Here is a 17,412-nt window from a genome sequence, read left to right as displayed (position 1 = left end):
AACAATGAATGAGAACTTGTTCTTTAATACTCTAAAATAATTAGCATCGTATATAAAAAAAAAAAATGGACATTATTAAATATGGAAAAATTAACTATCTAACCATTTGTTCTCTGTTTTTATGTTAACAAATTAAAAATCGGTTACCAAATATATATATAGTTATTACTTTTAATAAATAAAAATTTTAAAACAGAAAAAACAAAAATTAAAATAAAATAGTTACCGAACAGCTTATTTTAACATTTTATATTATAGACACCGGCAAAATAAGTATATAATAAGTATCTATGCTTAATTTTACTTTACTATGATTTGTGGATATTTTAACGAGTTTGCTATTTACAATATTTTTCTATAAAAAAACAAAAAACAAAATAAAATAATCAGCATTAGGCGATTGAAATAAAGCCGGTAGGTTCGCTGAAATTTCCTCTTTGACTTGTTCAAGATTTAACCTTATGAATCCGATATCACAAAGTCACCATAATTGACGGTCCAGATCAATCCGATATGCTTCTGTTTTGCATGTGGTGTTTGCTTCAAAAGCAGTGAGGGTAGTAATTTAAGTTTTAGAATCACTTTCGTCTTAGGTCTTTTTTTTCATGCATTTTTAGCAACTTTTAAAGATTTGTTTTTAATGTTTATTTTAGATCCCAATATCGTTTAAAGAAAATTTAAATTAATTCAATTTCTTATTATTTTCTAAGCTTTCTTATGTTTTCATTTTAATATTAATTATTTTCGTTTGATTTATGAGTGCTGATTTTTATGGTAATTGAATGAGTTGTTTTACTGTTTAGTTTTACTTTCATACAAATTTGTTCTATCACTTCAATTTTGAATAACAGATGTATTTTTATCACGCTAATTAACTAATCAATCCATACATGTTATTAAAAATGTATCCATCTAATTGTTTATGTTGAAAGTTTCTTTTATTAGATAATAAATCCAACTCAAACTAATGAAATATTTAGGTAATTGAGTTAGTTTTGGATTACTTGTGTGATTGGTTTATGTTTTTTAAGATACACAAATGTTAAATGCAAAATATTTATTTAATTATCTTCACGTATATATGGATCAAAGTTTAGCAACACAATTTACATATTTATATCATAGAACTTTTTTTTTTCTAAATTGCTAAAATTATTATTCTTAGAAGTGTTGAATAATAAATGATAAACAAAAACCATGAATATATATATTAAAAATAACATAAATTTAAGTTAACTTAAAATTTTCATTTATTGGAAATCAACTTAATTTAACTAACTCAAATTAGTGATAGATATATATTTTTTATCCTTTGCTATTAGTTTTTTTTTTTTTTTTTTTTTTTTTTTTTTTTTTTTTTTTTTTTGTAGTCTGTTGGGTTATTTTCATAATTCATTTTGTTATCTGTTCTCCAATATATTTCAAACAAGTGTATTGCATTTTTGGCTATTTATACCAATGATAGTATCTACTTTGCTCTCTTTGTACAAAGAGCTTTTACCATTTTGTTGTATTTTTTTTTTTTAAATTCAGCACATGGTATCAGAGCTTAGACTCTTTTTCTTACAATGGCGTGATTAGGTACGAACAAAACAATAATGAAAAATAAATTGAAAACCCTATTCTTACCTTGCCGTCAACCATTTCTATCACTTAGTTGATATAACCCCAACCTAAACTATATACCAATTAAGTTGGGTGGGGCTTGATCGGATTTCTTGATTGGTCAAAATTTTTTAACACCCCTCCCAGAAACAAGTACTTAATAACGCCCACCTACCAAACATCCATCTATTTTGTTTGTTCCTCAATCAAATCACAATTTGTAGTCCATTTTCGACTTTTATGAACTACACAATCATACATTTGAAACACCAAAAAAAAAAAACAAAAACAAATTCAAAGAAAAAAAATTATTGAGAGAGGAAGCACATTATTGAGGCAGTTGACTCATTGGCAATTTTGGAGTTTCTTGGAAAAATAAAACAGACACTTACAAAAAGGGCAAGCATATGATCATGTAGCCAACATTTATTGTCACACAACTCTATTTCTTAAAAGTTACATCTCATATATATATAATACCGCCAATAAAAATACACAGCTAATAATTTTAAAAATACCCTAAAATAAATTACAGATGTAATTATGGAATAAAAACTGTAGTGTGGGGCTGATTCAGCTTAAGGACGACTCGTCGGCGTTCTTGTTATGGATTAGTGAATTCTTGCAATGAGCAATGGCGCCTTGGATTGCACTGTGGAGTTCTTCCATTGACGACATGTCGGCGGAGTATGACGATCCGTAGCCACTAACGGAACTCATGCTTTGTACGCCACCTCGCCGGAGAACGCCGGAGTGACTCGGTGATGACCGTGTTGAAGATGGGCCACTCGGTAGGAGGCTGCTTCTCCCACGTGGATACCTGGTTAAAAATTGTAAATTAATTAATTAATTACATTTACCACAGCTAATTAATTTTGTAATCGTTCTTCAAAAACATTGAAAAGAAACACTTTTAAATATCAATAAGCCATGCAATTATATTTATAGTAGCTAAAGCATTTCTTTCTGGACATACTCTTTTTTTTAGTAATTGGGGTACACTTATCTATTAAATACAATACACAATCATACATTATACCGATAAAATATTGACTAAAATTATGAAACTAATCTTCAAATTTGTCTCTGGTTTAATTTAAAAAGTACCTCCATTTTTCTAAAAAAATTTACAATATTATAATTTCATGAATATTTCAAAATAACACAATTAATTAAATATTGAATAGAAATTGAATTATGCGACCTCGATTTTTATTTCGTGACATCTATATCTACATCCCAATTTCAGTTAAAATATTTTGAATCTAAAAGTAGTTTGAAATCTTTTATGAAAGGACAGTGTAATTAACCTATTACAAGTTTTGGACGAATAATTTAAAAACAAATATTTAGATTGAGTTTAGCTCCATGATGATTGAACTGGTGCAACAAGATTACTGAGTTTCATCAGATAATGCTTTTTTAGTCCTATCATATCGAGATCAAAATAATAGTCATCTTAAAATTGAAAACGTTATGCAAGCTAAGTTTCTTTAAAAATTAGTTTTCTATATTTTTGTTTGATTTGAAGCACAAATTACCTTAGAGGTCTAAAAGTTAAACTTAATTATTACAAGATATATACCTTAAATTTCCTGAAAATGAGAGGGAGAATCTGCCGCTCTCCTCAGCGTTGCCGGAAGTTAAGGAACTATTTTTCGTGGATTCCGGCGGAAGCGGCGGCGTGGCTGGCGAGTGGCAGGATTTGGACCCAATTTTCAGCTGAACTTTTCTGAAGTACTTCTTGATCACTTGCTTAGCGGTGGATCCAATCCCTTTAACACGTGGCGGCTTGGCGTTACTGCCTCCTGTACTAACATTATTAACACTCTTCGGCTCTTTTCTAAAAACCGACGATAATCTAGAAAAAGAAAACTGTTTGCATTTCTTATCATGCCGGTGTCGGATTCCGGTATTGAGATCGGCGGCGTCCGAGGTAGGGCGGGTGGGATCATTTTGGGAGGAGGAGCGGGACGAGTCAGTGGATGAGCTTCCGGTGGAGGAGCTACCGGTGGAGTCACGGGAGGCTGTGGTGGCGGCGGAGTCGGCGGATGAGGAGGTGCTGGAGGAAGGGAGGAGGGTGGGAACGAGGGAGTTCCGACGAGAGTGGAGAGGAAGAAGGTGGCCGTTGCAGAAGAGCTCATCGGCGGGACAGAGCGCGATGGAGGATTTACGAGGGGAGATTGAGATGGTGAATTCGAAATCGGAGGAGGAAGATGAAGAGAAGGAATTTTTGGGAGATAATGGTGAGATTAGGGAGTGGGATTTAGTTATTGGGTCTCTGTTTTTTTCAATCTTTTGCATCTTTGATTTTCTTCATGAACAACGAAGAAGATGAAGTAATTAGAAAGAGAGAGAGAGAGAATGAATTTGGAAATTGGGAATTTGGAAGGAAGTTTCTTGTTTGGTTATATCAATTTATAAGAAAAATATTGGGTGTGCATATTATTGGCTACTCTTAATTACTCCTACATTTTTCAAACTCCAATTACACGTATTCTCGTATTATTTTGATATTTTGACGGTCTTGTATATTTAAGAACATCACACTACATTTATCGTCTCAACTAGATAAACACAAATAACGATTTATCATAATACATTATCAATTAATATTTACGACATAGTCTTGTTATATATTTTTCTAAAAAGTTCATATTTATTGCATTTTTATTTATTTCTCCTTACCATTTTTTTATAACCCAATTCAAGTTTTGAAACTAACAAAATAGTTGTAAACTTGCTTTGTTTTTGTAAGTGTGACCAAATTTTAAGTATTTTATTTATGAAAGATGAAACCAATGGTAGTCAATTAGGAGAAAACGTACATAATTATATATTTTAAAAATAAAAAAATAAAACATTAGCTTTGTAGTTTTTAAAAATTAAGTCAACAAATACATTTTAAACTATTTGTTTATCTACACTTTCACAAATCAAATCGTAATCTAATCTAGAAAAAACAAAATTTTGTATTTAAAGTTTGATTTCTCGTACTTAAAAAAAAGAAGTAACAAGTCATTATTAAGAAAAGTACAGAAAATAAATTTCTTTCAGAATCTAAAAAAGGAAGTCATCACTTCGTTAACAATTTATTTATTTTTGGTCTCACAAAAGGTGTATTGCAAACTTAATGAATTAGAATTCCATTTACATTTTAATTTCCTTTTCTTTTCTTGGGTGAGGTATCAGAATAAGGGAATGAATAAAATGATGAAGGAAAGAATAATAATGAAGGGGCCAACAATAGCTGTTGTTTTTCATATAAAAAAAATAATTAGGACGAGCTGATTGAAAACCCGCTAGGTTCGCTGCAATTTCCTGATTGGGCTGTTCATGATTTATCCTCCCCGAACCCACTCCTCTTCCCCCCACCGACATCCCTGAAGTCAACTCAAAGTCAGCATATTTCACGGTCCAGATCTTCCTCCCACCCACCATCTTTGGTCCCATTTCCACGCTAGCTATCACCCCATCTCAAACGTCCAACACGTCTTGAATTTACGTGATTCATTATCAATACATTTGCTATGTTTCTTTCAAGAGAGCCATTTAATCTCATATTACGACAAATTTAGAGATACTAGTGATAGTTTATATAACACGTTTATTCGACCTATAGTGCCAAATTTGTAAATAACGTAAACCTAAATACAAAATAGGTTTTGGAACAAATATGTATCTTTTTGGACTAAAACCCTAACTCGTTAATTAAGCGTTGAAAATTGTTATATAACTTTTCAATTATATATTTTTGCATGTGGTGTTTGCTTCATAAGTGAATAATAATCTTATGTTCAAAAATCACTTTCATATTTGCAATTATTTAACCTTTCAATCTTTTCATAGGACGGGTGTGTTTAGATATTTATTTAACTTTGAGCACAATTAGTTTTATGCTATGATTTTGATTTCCAAAATTTCTAACAAATCAACACTGTATATGTGTGAATATAACATGCACATTTTTTTTTGTTTTTTAAACAATTCAAACTTTTGAATAACAATATTGTATTTTATTTGCAGCAGTTAATTTTTTTTAAAAGAATATAAATTTCAATACACAGCCTTTTGTCATCCAACTAAATTAAAATTATAAATTGATCACATTTAATCCAACGTAGAGAATGTCATAAATTTTTACGTCAAACTTTATTTCACATTTTTTTACATATGAACTAGTTTTGGAGCTATTTCGAGAGTTGTTGGGTTATTGGAGTTTCATTGAAGCTAAACTACTCAATAATTGATATATAATTATTAATAGTTTTTTTATAATAGCATTTAGAAAAGGTTGAAAACAAAAAATGTCAATCATTATTATGTTGTGACGAACTACTGTCTTGAAAGTAAAATTCGTCGTAAGTATTAAATTGCATATATCAATTGTTCTCTACAACTTTTGAATTAAAGCATATACTCAAAAAAACATGGAATGAAAAAAACAGAAGATCATAGGAGAAAATAATTTTAGTAACTTTAAAATATATTTTCAATATGGATACTGTCTTGATACCCACTAGACAAAATAAATATACTATGTACTAATTAAAACAATCACACGAACATAAACTAAATTAAGTTAATTAAGAAACACAAGTGAACCGACCTTGCCTGCCTTTAAGTACAACGTAGCTATGTATCCACTAGCCCTTTAGAGACGCAGGTGGCCACAAAAAATATTGATAAACAATGGGTGTTTTAATTTTAATCCATTCCTTTAAGAAATATTATTTAGGTGCTAATCTACTACGTGATAACATAATTTAATTTAATGCGTTAATACACATATCACTGCCAACAAAAAGTTAGAGTAAAATCCTCTCTTTTCGTACGGTAAATCAAAAAGGAATTAGCATTTAGTAAAAATATTTGTTTAAAAGCAAAAAGTTAGAGGTATTTTAAAATAAAGAATTAACGTAAATATTTTTTACCAAGCTGCCATTTACATTAATATCCCAAAAATCGATCCATTGTAAAAGTTTAATTGAAATATATGATACATCCAAAATCAAATAAATCAACTTAACTGGTAAATATTGAATATAGCAAACTAGATATAATTATACCGTCACAAAATATGTATATAAGATCAAGTATTAAGTAAATTAGTTATAGTTAAAAAATAATTATAATAAACAACAATCAAACTCTCAACTTGGTGGTTTTGTGGAAATAAAACCACTACATCGTAACTATAATTTAGTTAAAATATAATAAAAAAATATATTAAAATAAAAAACAAATCAATATATTCTCTTACTTTTTCTTACTAAAATAAAAAAGGAAAGAAGGGATAAACATTATTTAAAAATGGGTCAATAAAGTAGATAAAATATTTACGAAAAATCAAGAAGTGTATTAAAATATTGTTTTTAGTGGTTTTTCAGGAAGGCGGAATAATTTTTTTTTGTTTGATATTTTGAAATTATCTTTTGAGAAAACATTGAATAGGGACGTTTATATTTAACGGTAAAAGAGGAAGATAAGGTATCATTTGCGAAAAAAATGTGGATTCTTCTAAACACGTGTGGAAACGTAGCTTCTTTTTTACCATCTGTTCAATGATAGTCTCTGTTTTTAGGTAATTAATCGACGGTCACTATTTATTAGGTGACAATTTCTTATTCGATATGTTTAATTGTTGTGTTGTATTGTTCGCGGAAACTTTATATATATATAAAAAAAAAAACTGCACGAACATATTAAAAATAAAACAGTTTATATGACACATATTTTTTTAATACTACGGATATGATAAAATTATTGATATTACAACTATCTAACGGTAATTATATGATTATGAACGTTAAATTTGCTGCTTTTGCAATTCATAAAATGTAATGACATGAGTGATGTTGTCATAATTATTTTTATAAGAACTCGAAGTTTCTAACCTAATTTGGTATATTATTAAATAAATATTTTTGAAGGATTTCATGTTTTAAAAAAAGATCGATGTAACAAAATGTGAATTATATTAAAGAGGTGTTTGGAGTAAATAGTGAGTTGTTATAGTCATAAATTGATTAAAATAATTTATGTTTAAGGTATAAATTATTTTAGTTTGAGGTAAGTTAATATGTGTTTTGGTGTGTATATTATTTTGGCTTAATAAGAAGACAATAAACATGGTAGCAAATAACAAAAAAAATGAATGTCAAATAGTAAAAACTGTAGCAAATTATGAGTTTTGAAATATTATTTACTCCACCCAATTATAGACTTTTAAATAGTGTTTACGTTAGCAAATTAGTGATTATTATATTCCTAGATAATTTTTTTTTCAAATGAGGTGCGTAAATGCATCTAAATTTAGGTAGAGGTAATAATTTAGTTAATAAAAAATTTATTTATATAAATTTAATATTTGAATTTTCAAAATTGTGATAGTTTAGTCCATAAATTTTATACATAATAATTTAGTTTTCATATTTTAAATTTTTGTAACAATTTAATTTATATTATATAAATGATCTCACAAGTTTGATGACATCTGTTACATAAATAAATCAATAACTTTATAAAATATAATGTTCATTCTATCATAAAATAGTAAAACTTTGAATATTTATTTTAAATTTTTACAAATTTAAAAATATAAGCCTGAAATTGTTACCTACCAATTTTTCGAGAGGGTGCAAAATTGAAAATAGATGGACGTACAAAAATTTAGGTAATGAATGTACAAAAGTTTATCCAAAAGTATTTTAAGATTGGACCGCCAATATTTTGGAATTGATTATTGTATTCATACGAAATGGAAATCGTTACAAATTCGCAGCAATGGTTCAAGTTTGTTTTCTCTTGCTATAATTTATTTAATGGTAAAATTGAATTGCAAAAAGAGTGCATCGAAGGCCGCAGGATTTTGATCAAACGGAGTAATGGAAGGCAAAATTCCGAAATGGAAAGTTGACCGAAAAATCAAACTCAACTACAATTTCAACCAATCGAATGTGAATGCGTTTTACGTTCACGTCTCCTTCTACTGATTTGTTTTCTTGTTCATCATACGGATCACAGCTTCTGTTTGTGGATAATCGAACGATTAATTTTTCTTTTCAAAATAATCAGAAAGCTATTATCCGGATCGCTATTCCCGTCATTGTACCGTCATCTACCTAAAGATGCGTGCCTGTTCAATAATCTATCCGGCAAGTGTATATACATAAATGTTTTTTTTGTTCTTTTTACCTTTTTTCTTCATCGACGAAATTCAATTGAATACTAGGATTCTCGTTCTACTTTGCTTTTTCTATATAGTGATCGGCTTAGATTGGGAGTGGCGGATTGAAATCTTTGCGTGCTTATGGATTCTTCAGCGGCTCGACGTCGGATACAAGCCATTCAGGATCATCTTGTTCCCGCCAGCGAATTCTCTTCTTCTCAGCTCCAGCTTAATGCAACTGCTGGCGAGTTTTTTAGCGGTCTCTCCCTCCCTCTCTCTTTCTGTTTGACTCTCGCTTAGTTGTTCTTCATTTTATATCTTGATGTGTGAAAATCTCACTGGCGTATTTTGTTATGAGTGGTTTAATAATTTCCTATGAAAAGCTAGGGATCTGTAACGTTTTATAGCCGATGAGGATATGACTATTGGCTTGGTTTTCGTTTTTATTGTTGTTCGCAGCCAATCAGAGTAAACGTGGGCCATAGGAGATATGGTTTTTTGCCCAAACGCATTGGTATCAACGAATGTTGATTAAATGCTGGCTGTTTGAACACTTGTTGTGTCTGTTCTACGTTGATTCTGCTTTGTCCCGTTGCTGAGGGAGTTTCTTATTTTTCGAGTCTGGATTTTTGAGATTCTCAATGTCTGTGTGGTTGGGGGCGTTGTTGATTGTGCACGATTCCTCTCTTTTCATTTACTCTTCGATCATTCGAGCTAGCTCAAAATTGATTGAATTGAAAGAGGTTTGTACGGATTGATATGCATACGAATGAGGTTCTTATTTTTCACATTGCTTTTTTCTCTCTATGTCGCAAGGCAGAAGGTTCAGTGCTAGTGATTAATATGGTTGACTTCATAGGATCTAGACGCTGCCAAACATTATTTGAACGGGGGGATAACAACTACTATCGCTAGGATCTAGTTACTGAAGAACAAATGGAAAAGGAAAGTTTAAAAACTCACCATGTAAGTTGTGGGGACACATGGTTCTTTATTGGCCATAGCCCGGAAGCACTATCGAGTTTCTGATGAGTCTTTCAAATTGGAAATTAGAAGTGACCGGATTGTTTTTTTCAAGTTCTATCTCAATTCTGGCGATGTCTTTCATCCTTTATCAATAGGTTGCAGTTCTTTTATCGAAGTAGTTGAAGTCTTTGGTTCCAGGCTGCATTGGAATTGGAACTGATTGGAAGAACGTGGTGATTTCGGGAAGGAATTATATCAATTTAGAAATTATGACTAACGACCTTTTCCTTTACATTTTATGGTATATGAATGCACTGAGCGAAGATTCTACATTTAGTAGTAGAGTTTCTGGGATTGTTGTTTGTTGCAAGAATATTCAGCTTCAGTTCGTGACTATTGGGCTATAGGTTGGGATTTTCTAGTTGGTATTTAGAGAAAAATCAAAAACCATTTTGAATCAGAATCTAAACAAAAGGCATGATCAAGGTGGTGAGCCACAGTTTTTATGATGTACAAGTTTAGACAATTTTAGTGGACCATCTCCATGTCTAATATCATCGAATATGAGGAAATGAGAAATGCTGTACCCTGTTTCTGTAAATATATTTGATATATTATACTAATCGTCCTCTTTCTTCTCCATGCTTGATTGACATTGTCAAAGTTATTAATTCTGAGCAGGGGATGGCTACAGCGTTGTGCTTCCAGAGAAATTGCAGACTGGAAAGTGGAATGTATATAGGTAAAGATTTTAATGGGTTCTTTGAATTTGATTTGCCCTTTCTGCATGACTATGCTTCATAAAGATAATTTGTTTCCTCGTGGTAGATCTGCTCGCTCTCCTTTGAAGCTTGTGGATAGATTTCCTGATCATCCGGAAATTGGTACATTGCACGATAACTTTACGTGAGTATCTTTACTTCATCTATCTCATTTCCGAACACAAAGAACTGGTATTCTTTGTTTACTGCTAATATTGATTATCTATATAGCTTTTGACTTGTGATTTTACTTTCTCCACTTTAGGCGCTCAACTGATGTATATAGAGACTATAAATATCTAGGTACCCGAATCCGATGTGATGGAACAGTTGGAGAGTGAGTTTTATGCTACCGTTGAATTTCTAATTCTTTTGCTGTGGGTTTTTCCATATTTTGTGACAAATCCTCACTGTTTAAGGTACAAATGGATGACATATGGAGAAGCAGGTACTGCTCGGACAGCATTAGGTTCTGGCCTTGTAAATCATGGTATACCAAAGGTGAGTGACTGAATGCCTAAAGCTATGATAATGTTTAGTTTTTCTATAGAAAAAGAAAAGATAAGAAAGAATAATATTTAGTTTATTATTTCTTTAGCGTTGTCTAACTATTGTGGGTATCCTTGGCACAGGGATCTTGCATTGGATTATATTTCATCAATAGACCTGAGTGGCTTGTAGTTGACCACGCCTGCTCAGCATATTCTTACATATCAGTTCCTTTATACGATACTCTTGGTTTGTCATTTCTCTTTTAGATATTGTTTTTTATTTTGAAAATTTCCCCTTTTGGTGTTGTGTTTGAATTTCTTTCTTTCTTACAGGTCCTGATGCGGTCAAGTATATTGTAAATCATGCTCTTGTACAAGTTATATTTTGTGTTCCTCAAACATTGAATTCTGTGAGTGAAACATTTGAGATTTTAGTCGATCTGTTGCATTCTTAGAAATTGATTTTGATATTCAAAAGAAATAACATTGCTGCAGGACCTGTTTCTCATAGTATCAGAAACTGGCCTCAGCTATATTCTTGATTTTTGATGGGAGATTTGACTTCAGGAAATAATTCATTATTAATTAACTTTTAATTCGCAGTTACTAAGCTTCTTGTCAGAAATTCCAACCGTACGGCTGATTGTGGTATGAATCACAGTGTGTTTGCAATTGATCTTAATTTGATATAATATCCGGCCAATTGATCTTAATTTGATCTGATATCCGGCTGTTTGTTACAACCTACAATTAGTTAATTAATTTAGCTTCCAAAATGTGTAGGTTGTAGGTGGGGTAGATGATCAAATACCATCACTTCCATCATCGACAGGGGTGCAGGTTCTAACGTATGCAAGTTTGCTTAGTCAGGTAAGCTCTTAGTTTCCCATGATATAATTGGAAAGGAGAAGGAAATAAGATTAGGAAAAACTGAAAAAGTCCTCCCAAGATGTCATAAGAAAGAAGCTACATGGTTAGCCGTTTGCGTGAGTCCTATGGGGCTGCATCTTCTTTATTAAGCTATGTATATTTGTATATTTTTCAAAAACCACTCATTGAGATAATGAAAAGGAATAAAACTCCCAAAGGAAACGAAATGAGTTATCAATGGTTCACGTTCCAACATTAGTGAAGAGCCCTAGTTCGAGACCACAAAAATATTGCTGGATCTTTCTTAGATGCATGGTGATAAAAGAAGCAATATGCAACTTCATATTTCTTTGCTAGCATGGGTTTTCCCTGTGGTTACTACCCACATATATCCTACCATTTTTGTTTTTAAAAGAAATGAATTCTTTTATTGATCAATGAAATCAACAACCGGGGGGTGGGGGGTGGGGTGGGGTATGATTATGGTTTCTTAGATGTACCGTTCTGTTTACTCCATTTTCTTTAAAAAGTTATCCTGTCATTGGACATTCTTTCCTCCAGGGTAGCACTAACATCCAGCCTTTTTGCCCTCCAAAATCTGATGACATTGCAACTATTTGCTACACGAGTGGTACAACTGGGACCCCAAAGGTATAACTTCTAAAAATTCTTCTATCTGAGCACGAAGCTGCTGACATTGTTTAATGATGACTTGATCTTTCACACCTAACAAGGTTATTTTTCTTATGTTCACATTAATATCTTGCCAGGGTGCTGTATTGACACATGGGAATTTAATTGCGAGTGTTGCTGGATGTTCTCTTGCTTTGAAATTTTTCCCCTCAGATGTGTAAGCATCGGGTGTTTCACTTTTACATTACAGTAATGTGACACTGTCGTCTAATTTTATTGATGTGTTTGGTTTGCACTGATTTACATTCTAATTATCAGCTACATATCGTACCTCCCTTTGGCACATATATATGAACGGGCTAACCAGGTCTCGACGGTTTATTTTGGGGTTGCTGTTGGTTTTTACCAGGGGGTATGAAGCTATATCTATACTAACTTCATTGAGTACTGAGCTTACTATGAACTTGAGAGTGATTTCATTCATTACTTGAGGCAACCTGATGTGATCTTCTATACATGTGTTAGGACAATATGAAATTGATGGATGATATGATTGCATTAAGACCTACAATCTTCTGCAGTGTTCCCAGGCTGTATAACAGAATATATGCTGGGTAAAGATCATGCATCAAAAGTTAATTGATCAATCAGAAAATACAATGCTTCTCTTGTCATTGAGTTGATTACATGGTGAACAGAATTATTAATGCTGTAAAGACCTCTGGTGTGCTGAAGGAGAGACTGTTCAATGCAGCTTACAATTCCAAAAGACAAGCAATAATGAACGGTACGATGGAAATTAATGTGTTTGTATTGTGTTGCATCCATATCTTGTGTTTGCGTTAGTGCCTTTTAGGTCCTTGTCCTTGCCGTTCTCAATTTTCATAAATTTTGCTTATCAGTTCCTACTTGCATCCATTTGTGTTCGACATTTTCATTTTCACCTTTTATGTGTTAGTATTTTCAAAATCTTGTAATCGATTTATTGTTTGTATTTGGGGCATCCTGCTATTAAAGGAAAAAGTCCATCTCCCCTCTGGGATAAATTGGTGTTTAATAAGATAAAGGCAAAGCTTGGAGGACGAGTTCGTGTCTTGGCATCTGGTGCTTCACCGTTGTCTCCTGATATACTGGAATTTTTAAAGATGTGAGTCTTTAATATTTTGGTTCACAGTTAAATTTAGGAGACGGTTATATTATTTCAGATTTCTTCCAGTTTCTGAAGAATTAGATGTAATTGCTCCACAGCTGCTTTGGTGGTGTAGTATTTGAAGGCTATGGAATGACAGAAACTTCTTGTGTTATAAGTGCTATGGATCCAGACGACACCCTTTGTGGTCATGTTGGGGCTCCTAATCCGGCTTGTGGTAAGCAACTGACACGAGCTTCTCAGTCATTTAAGATATGCTTGAGGAGTTTGTTGGTGATGAATGCACGGATATTTTTTAACGATTGCATCTAACTCTGCTGCTATTTTACTGAAATTCTTATGTGCATTAAATTCAATTTCTGGGAAATGGCTTTGAAGTTGTAGGTCTAAAAAAGAAAAAGTACTCAATATGACTGTTACCTTCCTAACCACTGGATGAATGGTGAAATTGTAGGTGTTAATTTATTTTTCATACATTCAATGGTGTAAATATGCCAGCGGTATTGCTTTCTTCTCCTTGGATAATTTCTCCCACACAAAGATAAAATAAATGTAATATCAATTAGTGCAGAGTAACTTATTATGGTTTTGCACCCCTGTGTGGGTAACTTAATTCGTGCCATTGATTCTTTGGCCTTTTTCAAGCTCACTGTAATTCTTCTATTCATTATTCAGAGTCTGTGCTAAAAATTGTCCTTCATTTCTGTTTTAGAAATAAAGCTCGTGGATGTTCCAGAGATGAATTACACATCTGATGATCAGCCTTATTCTCGTGGCGAGATCTGTGTCAGGGGTCCCCTTGTTTTCAAGGGCTATTTCAAAGATGAAGTGCAGACGTAACAATTTCCTTTGCTCATCTCTTTGAATGTCTTTAATTCATCGAGTACTTTATAGTTTGAATAATGATTTGAATTGGACAGGAGGGAAGCTGTTGACGAAGATGGATGGCTCCATACGGGAGACATTGGATTGTGGATGCAGGGTGGTCGTTTAAAGATTATTGACAGGTGAGCTATATCGCTCCACCTTTCATCGCTTTTCAACTCATAGAATAAGAACAGACTTAATTATTTGAAAGATTGCTGTAATAAAGTTCTGAAATTTGCTGAAGTCATTGAAGAATTGCCTGGAGGTTTTATATACTTTTTACGCCATGAATTGATTAGTATTTATTTTGGAGACTGGGGAGTAATAATATTTTGTTATATAATAATGTGACAGCCTAGAACTACTTATATTAGAGAAAAACCTACATCAACAAAGAAAAAAAAGACAATAAACACCAAATATTGACAACTAATATTTACATAATTATCCTATATTCTCGGGTTCATTAGCTAGAAGTAACATCTTTTCTCTTTGAGAAACGGTCGTAAATAAATCTCCTATACATCTTTATAATTGAAGGATTGACTTCTTTTATTCAAATTATTGTACTTTTTCTTAGGAAGAAGAACATCTTTAAGTTGGCACAGGGAGAGTACATTGCACCAGAGAAAATTGAAAACGTGTATGCGAAGTGCAAGTTTGTCGCACAATGCTTTGTTTACGGTGAGAAATGAAATTCTACAATCTATTCAACCTTTTTGTCTATTCACATGATTAGAATATGACTGGTCCTTATACATGCTACCATGACGTGGATCCCCTTGATTACTGACGCTATTTCCACCTTCCTGAAGGTGATAGCTTTAATGCATCTCTGGTAGCTGTAGTCTCAGTTGATGTGGAGACCTTGAAAGCATGGGCTTCTTCTGAAGGCATTAAGGTAACGCTAGTTTGTCTTAGTCTTAGAAATATTATACATTTACCTTCATTCTAAACTTGAGTTGGAAATGAGCACTTCTCTTGGGCAATTGAGAAATTTATGACTAGTTCAGCTAGGGGCTTGTTGCTTTGTGTAATTCGTACTCCACCAAGAAGCGTGTGTTGCAACACAGTCCAAAAAAGAATCAAAAGAATTATAGCCATCTTAAAAAGTTATACTATTCCTTTCTTTCCAAACACACCACAAAAGTGACGGGGTAGCACATCATCTTCATAAGATGTTTCCTTTTGGACTATAATCTCTAATGTCAAGCCCTTTTAGCATCCAACTATCGACCTTACTAGGAAGACAAAACTCCAAATAAAAAATTATAAACAAAATGTTCCAAGCTTTCCTAGTAAAGAGACAATGAAAAAATAAGTGGTGCAGGATCTCCTCATCTTTGAAACAAAGGCAGCACACCGGGGGGCTGAGCATAGTGTGCTGGAATTTATTTTGGAGCGATTATAAGAAAAAATTCACATTTTTGGAATTTTAATCTTCCATATGTGGTGCATCAAAGGAGCAGCAATGGAGTGATATCTCTTGGTTAAATTAAGAAAAGTAGATATCGTAGAAAAGCTGCCATTGATGTCAGGAGTCCATTTAAGACTATCACCACCATCTGAGGGGCCCAAGAATGAAGAATTTCCAGAATTGAGACTCGTTATCAAGCAAATTTCTTCTAACTTCCAAGTTCCACGTTCCACCAATATCTCCATTTATAGATAGCCAATAGGCAATAGAATCAAAGCAAAAAAAAAATTGAAGGAGATTAATATGGTATCAGTTACAGGCTACTGCAAAATTATATATTATATACAAATCTAGACTTCACACAGAAGACATTTTATAACTTCTCTACAACAGTTATTTTGCATAGTCGAAGTCCCTTCATGCAGGGGGATTTTTTTTTTTTTTTGTATGTACATGTATTATTTATTTATTTTTTGAGAGGCGTTGTTTCTATGCAAAAAATACAAATTTAATAGGGTATTTGCATAATCTTCGCAAGTTTTGCATGGATCCACTCAATTTCCGAGAGCATTTTTCCTTGTCTTTCTAAACAGTGCTTGTCTAACAATTTACGTGCAGTATAATGATTTAGCTCAACTCTGCAATGACCCGAGAGCAAGGGCCGCAGTATTGGCGGACATGGATGCCGTTGGAAGAGAGGCACAGGCAAGCAAGCAAAAAATTATTGATTCAGTTATGCAATTTTGCTTACTCTCGCAGCAATAATATATATAACACAAATCCCCTTGTTTAATTCCAGTTGAGAGGTTTCGAATTTGCAAAAGCTGTCACTTTGGTCCACGAGCCTTTCACATTGGAGAATGGTCTTCTCACTCCTACATTTAAGGCAAGTGGCGAATGTAGACATTATCATGAGATCGTTGAACGATTATACTATCATGATATTTTCTGATATGCGAATTCCTTTTCTTTTTCCATAGATCAAGAGACCCCAAGCCAAGGAATACTTTGCCAATGCCATATCCAATATGTACGCTGAGCTTGCTTCATCAGATTCATCCTCCCAGAAAATGTAGCAAACTGGAGAAACTGTTAGTCTTTCTTCATCCCTAATCTTCTTCTTGAAAAAATTATAGCAAAGTTGAATCTCTTAAGATCTTGAAAACAAAAAACACGAGCCCCCTAGAATCGATCTATGAGATCGGAGCATGCACCTTCTGTTTGTTACATGGTGCTCTTCTTGCTGTACCATAACATCAGTGTTGAGCCACTGACATCTCCTCGAAGAACATACCATTTGCTAAGTATCCGATTGTTTGGCCAAGGAAAGAGGACGATGGAAATCAGATCATTTATGATTTTACAAACTGGAATAATTTATGATATTCATTTAATTAAATAAATTTGGTTACTCTAAATCCTCTTTCAGCTTCGAGTAAATTAAGTTAGCATTATTATGCTTTTGCTCATGTGTGACATTA

General features: G+C 32.7%; 2 protein-coding genes across 3 annotated transcripts; one reads left to right on the top strand and one right to left on the bottom strand.

Annotated features, from left to right (window-relative positions):
* Positions 1 to 1,916: 1,916 nt before the first annotated feature.
* LOC101202734 (probable membrane-associated kinase regulator 1) lies at positions 1,917 to 3,999 on the bottom strand. Its single transcript, XM_004134405.3, has 2 exons — positions 3,191 to 3,999; positions 1,917 to 2,425 (listed from the first exon to the last, which is right to left on the bottom strand). Exons 1-2 carry the CDS (start codon positions 3,907 to 3,909, stop codon positions 2,179 to 2,181), a joined length of 966 nt encoding a protein of 321 aa, XP_004134453.1. The 5' UTR covers positions 3,910 to 3,999; the 3' UTR covers positions 1,917 to 2,178.
* Positions 4,000 to 8,563: 4,564 nt separating this feature from the next.
* On the top strand, positions 8,564 to 17,392 carry LOC101207461 (long chain acyl-CoA synthetase 6, peroxisomal). Of its 2 annotated transcripts, XM_004134094.3 has the most exons (24): positions 8,564 to 8,762; positions 8,872 to 9,035; positions 10,424 to 10,484; positions 10,571 to 10,648; positions 10,769 to 10,840; positions 10,923 to 11,004; positions 11,136 to 11,241; positions 11,328 to 11,404; positions 11,598 to 11,642; positions 11,778 to 11,864; positions 12,426 to 12,515; positions 12,635 to 12,714; positions 12,816 to 12,909; positions 13,023 to 13,111; positions 13,196 to 13,284; positions 13,515 to 13,644; positions 13,746 to 13,864; positions 14,360 to 14,483; positions 14,568 to 14,654; positions 15,095 to 15,198; positions 15,330 to 15,415; positions 16,550 to 16,636; positions 16,731 to 16,817; positions 16,912 to 17,392. In XM_004134094.3, exons 2-24 carry the CDS (start codon positions 8,918 to 8,920, stop codon positions 17,005 to 17,007), a joined length of 2,088 nt encoding a protein of 695 aa, XP_004134142.1. In that variant the 5' UTR covers positions 8,564 to 8,762; positions 8,872 to 8,917; the 3' UTR covers positions 17,008 to 17,392. The 2 variants fall into 2 exon arrangements, with proteins under 2 accessions (XP_004134142.1, XP_011650983.1); XM_011652681.2 differs by lacking the exon at positions 8,564 to 8,762 and having other exon boundaries at positions 8,788 to 9,035.
* Positions 17,393 to 17,412: the final 20 nt, after the last annotated feature.

The sequence above is a fragment of the Cucumis sativus genome, chromosome 3 (assembly GCF_000004075.3).
Source record: "Cucumis sativus cultivar 9930 chromosome 3, Cucumber_9930_V3, whole genome shotgun sequence".
NCBI classification, from domain to species: Eukaryota; Viridiplantae; Streptophyta; class Magnoliopsida; order Cucurbitales; family Cucurbitaceae; genus Cucumis; species Cucumis sativus.
Note: the sequence above shows the minus strand (reverse complement) of the source record. Positions and strands in the feature narration are given on the sequence as shown.

Bases quoted from the DNA above. Each gene is read 5' to 3' on its own strand.
- LOC101202734 (XM_004134405.3), bottom strand. From the start codon at position 3,909: ATGCAAAAGATTGAAAAAAACAGAGACCCAATAACTAAATCCCACTCC. The intron at 2,426-3,190 runs GTATATATCTTG...ATTTTTAACCAG, and splicing joins TCATTTTCAGGAAATTTAAG to GTATCCACGTGGGAGAAGCA.
- LOC101207461 (XM_004134094.3), top strand. From the start codon at position 8,918: ATGGATTCTTCAGCGGCTCGACGTCGGATACAAGCCATTCAGGATCAT. The intron at 9,036-10,423 runs GTCTCTCCCTCC...AATTCTGAGCAG, and splicing joins TGCTGGCGAGTTTTTTAGCG to GGGATGGCTACAGCGTTGTG. The intron at 10,841-10,922 runs GTGAGTTTTATG...TCACTGTTTAAG, and splicing joins TGTGATGGAACAGTTGGAGA to GTACAAATGGATGACATATG.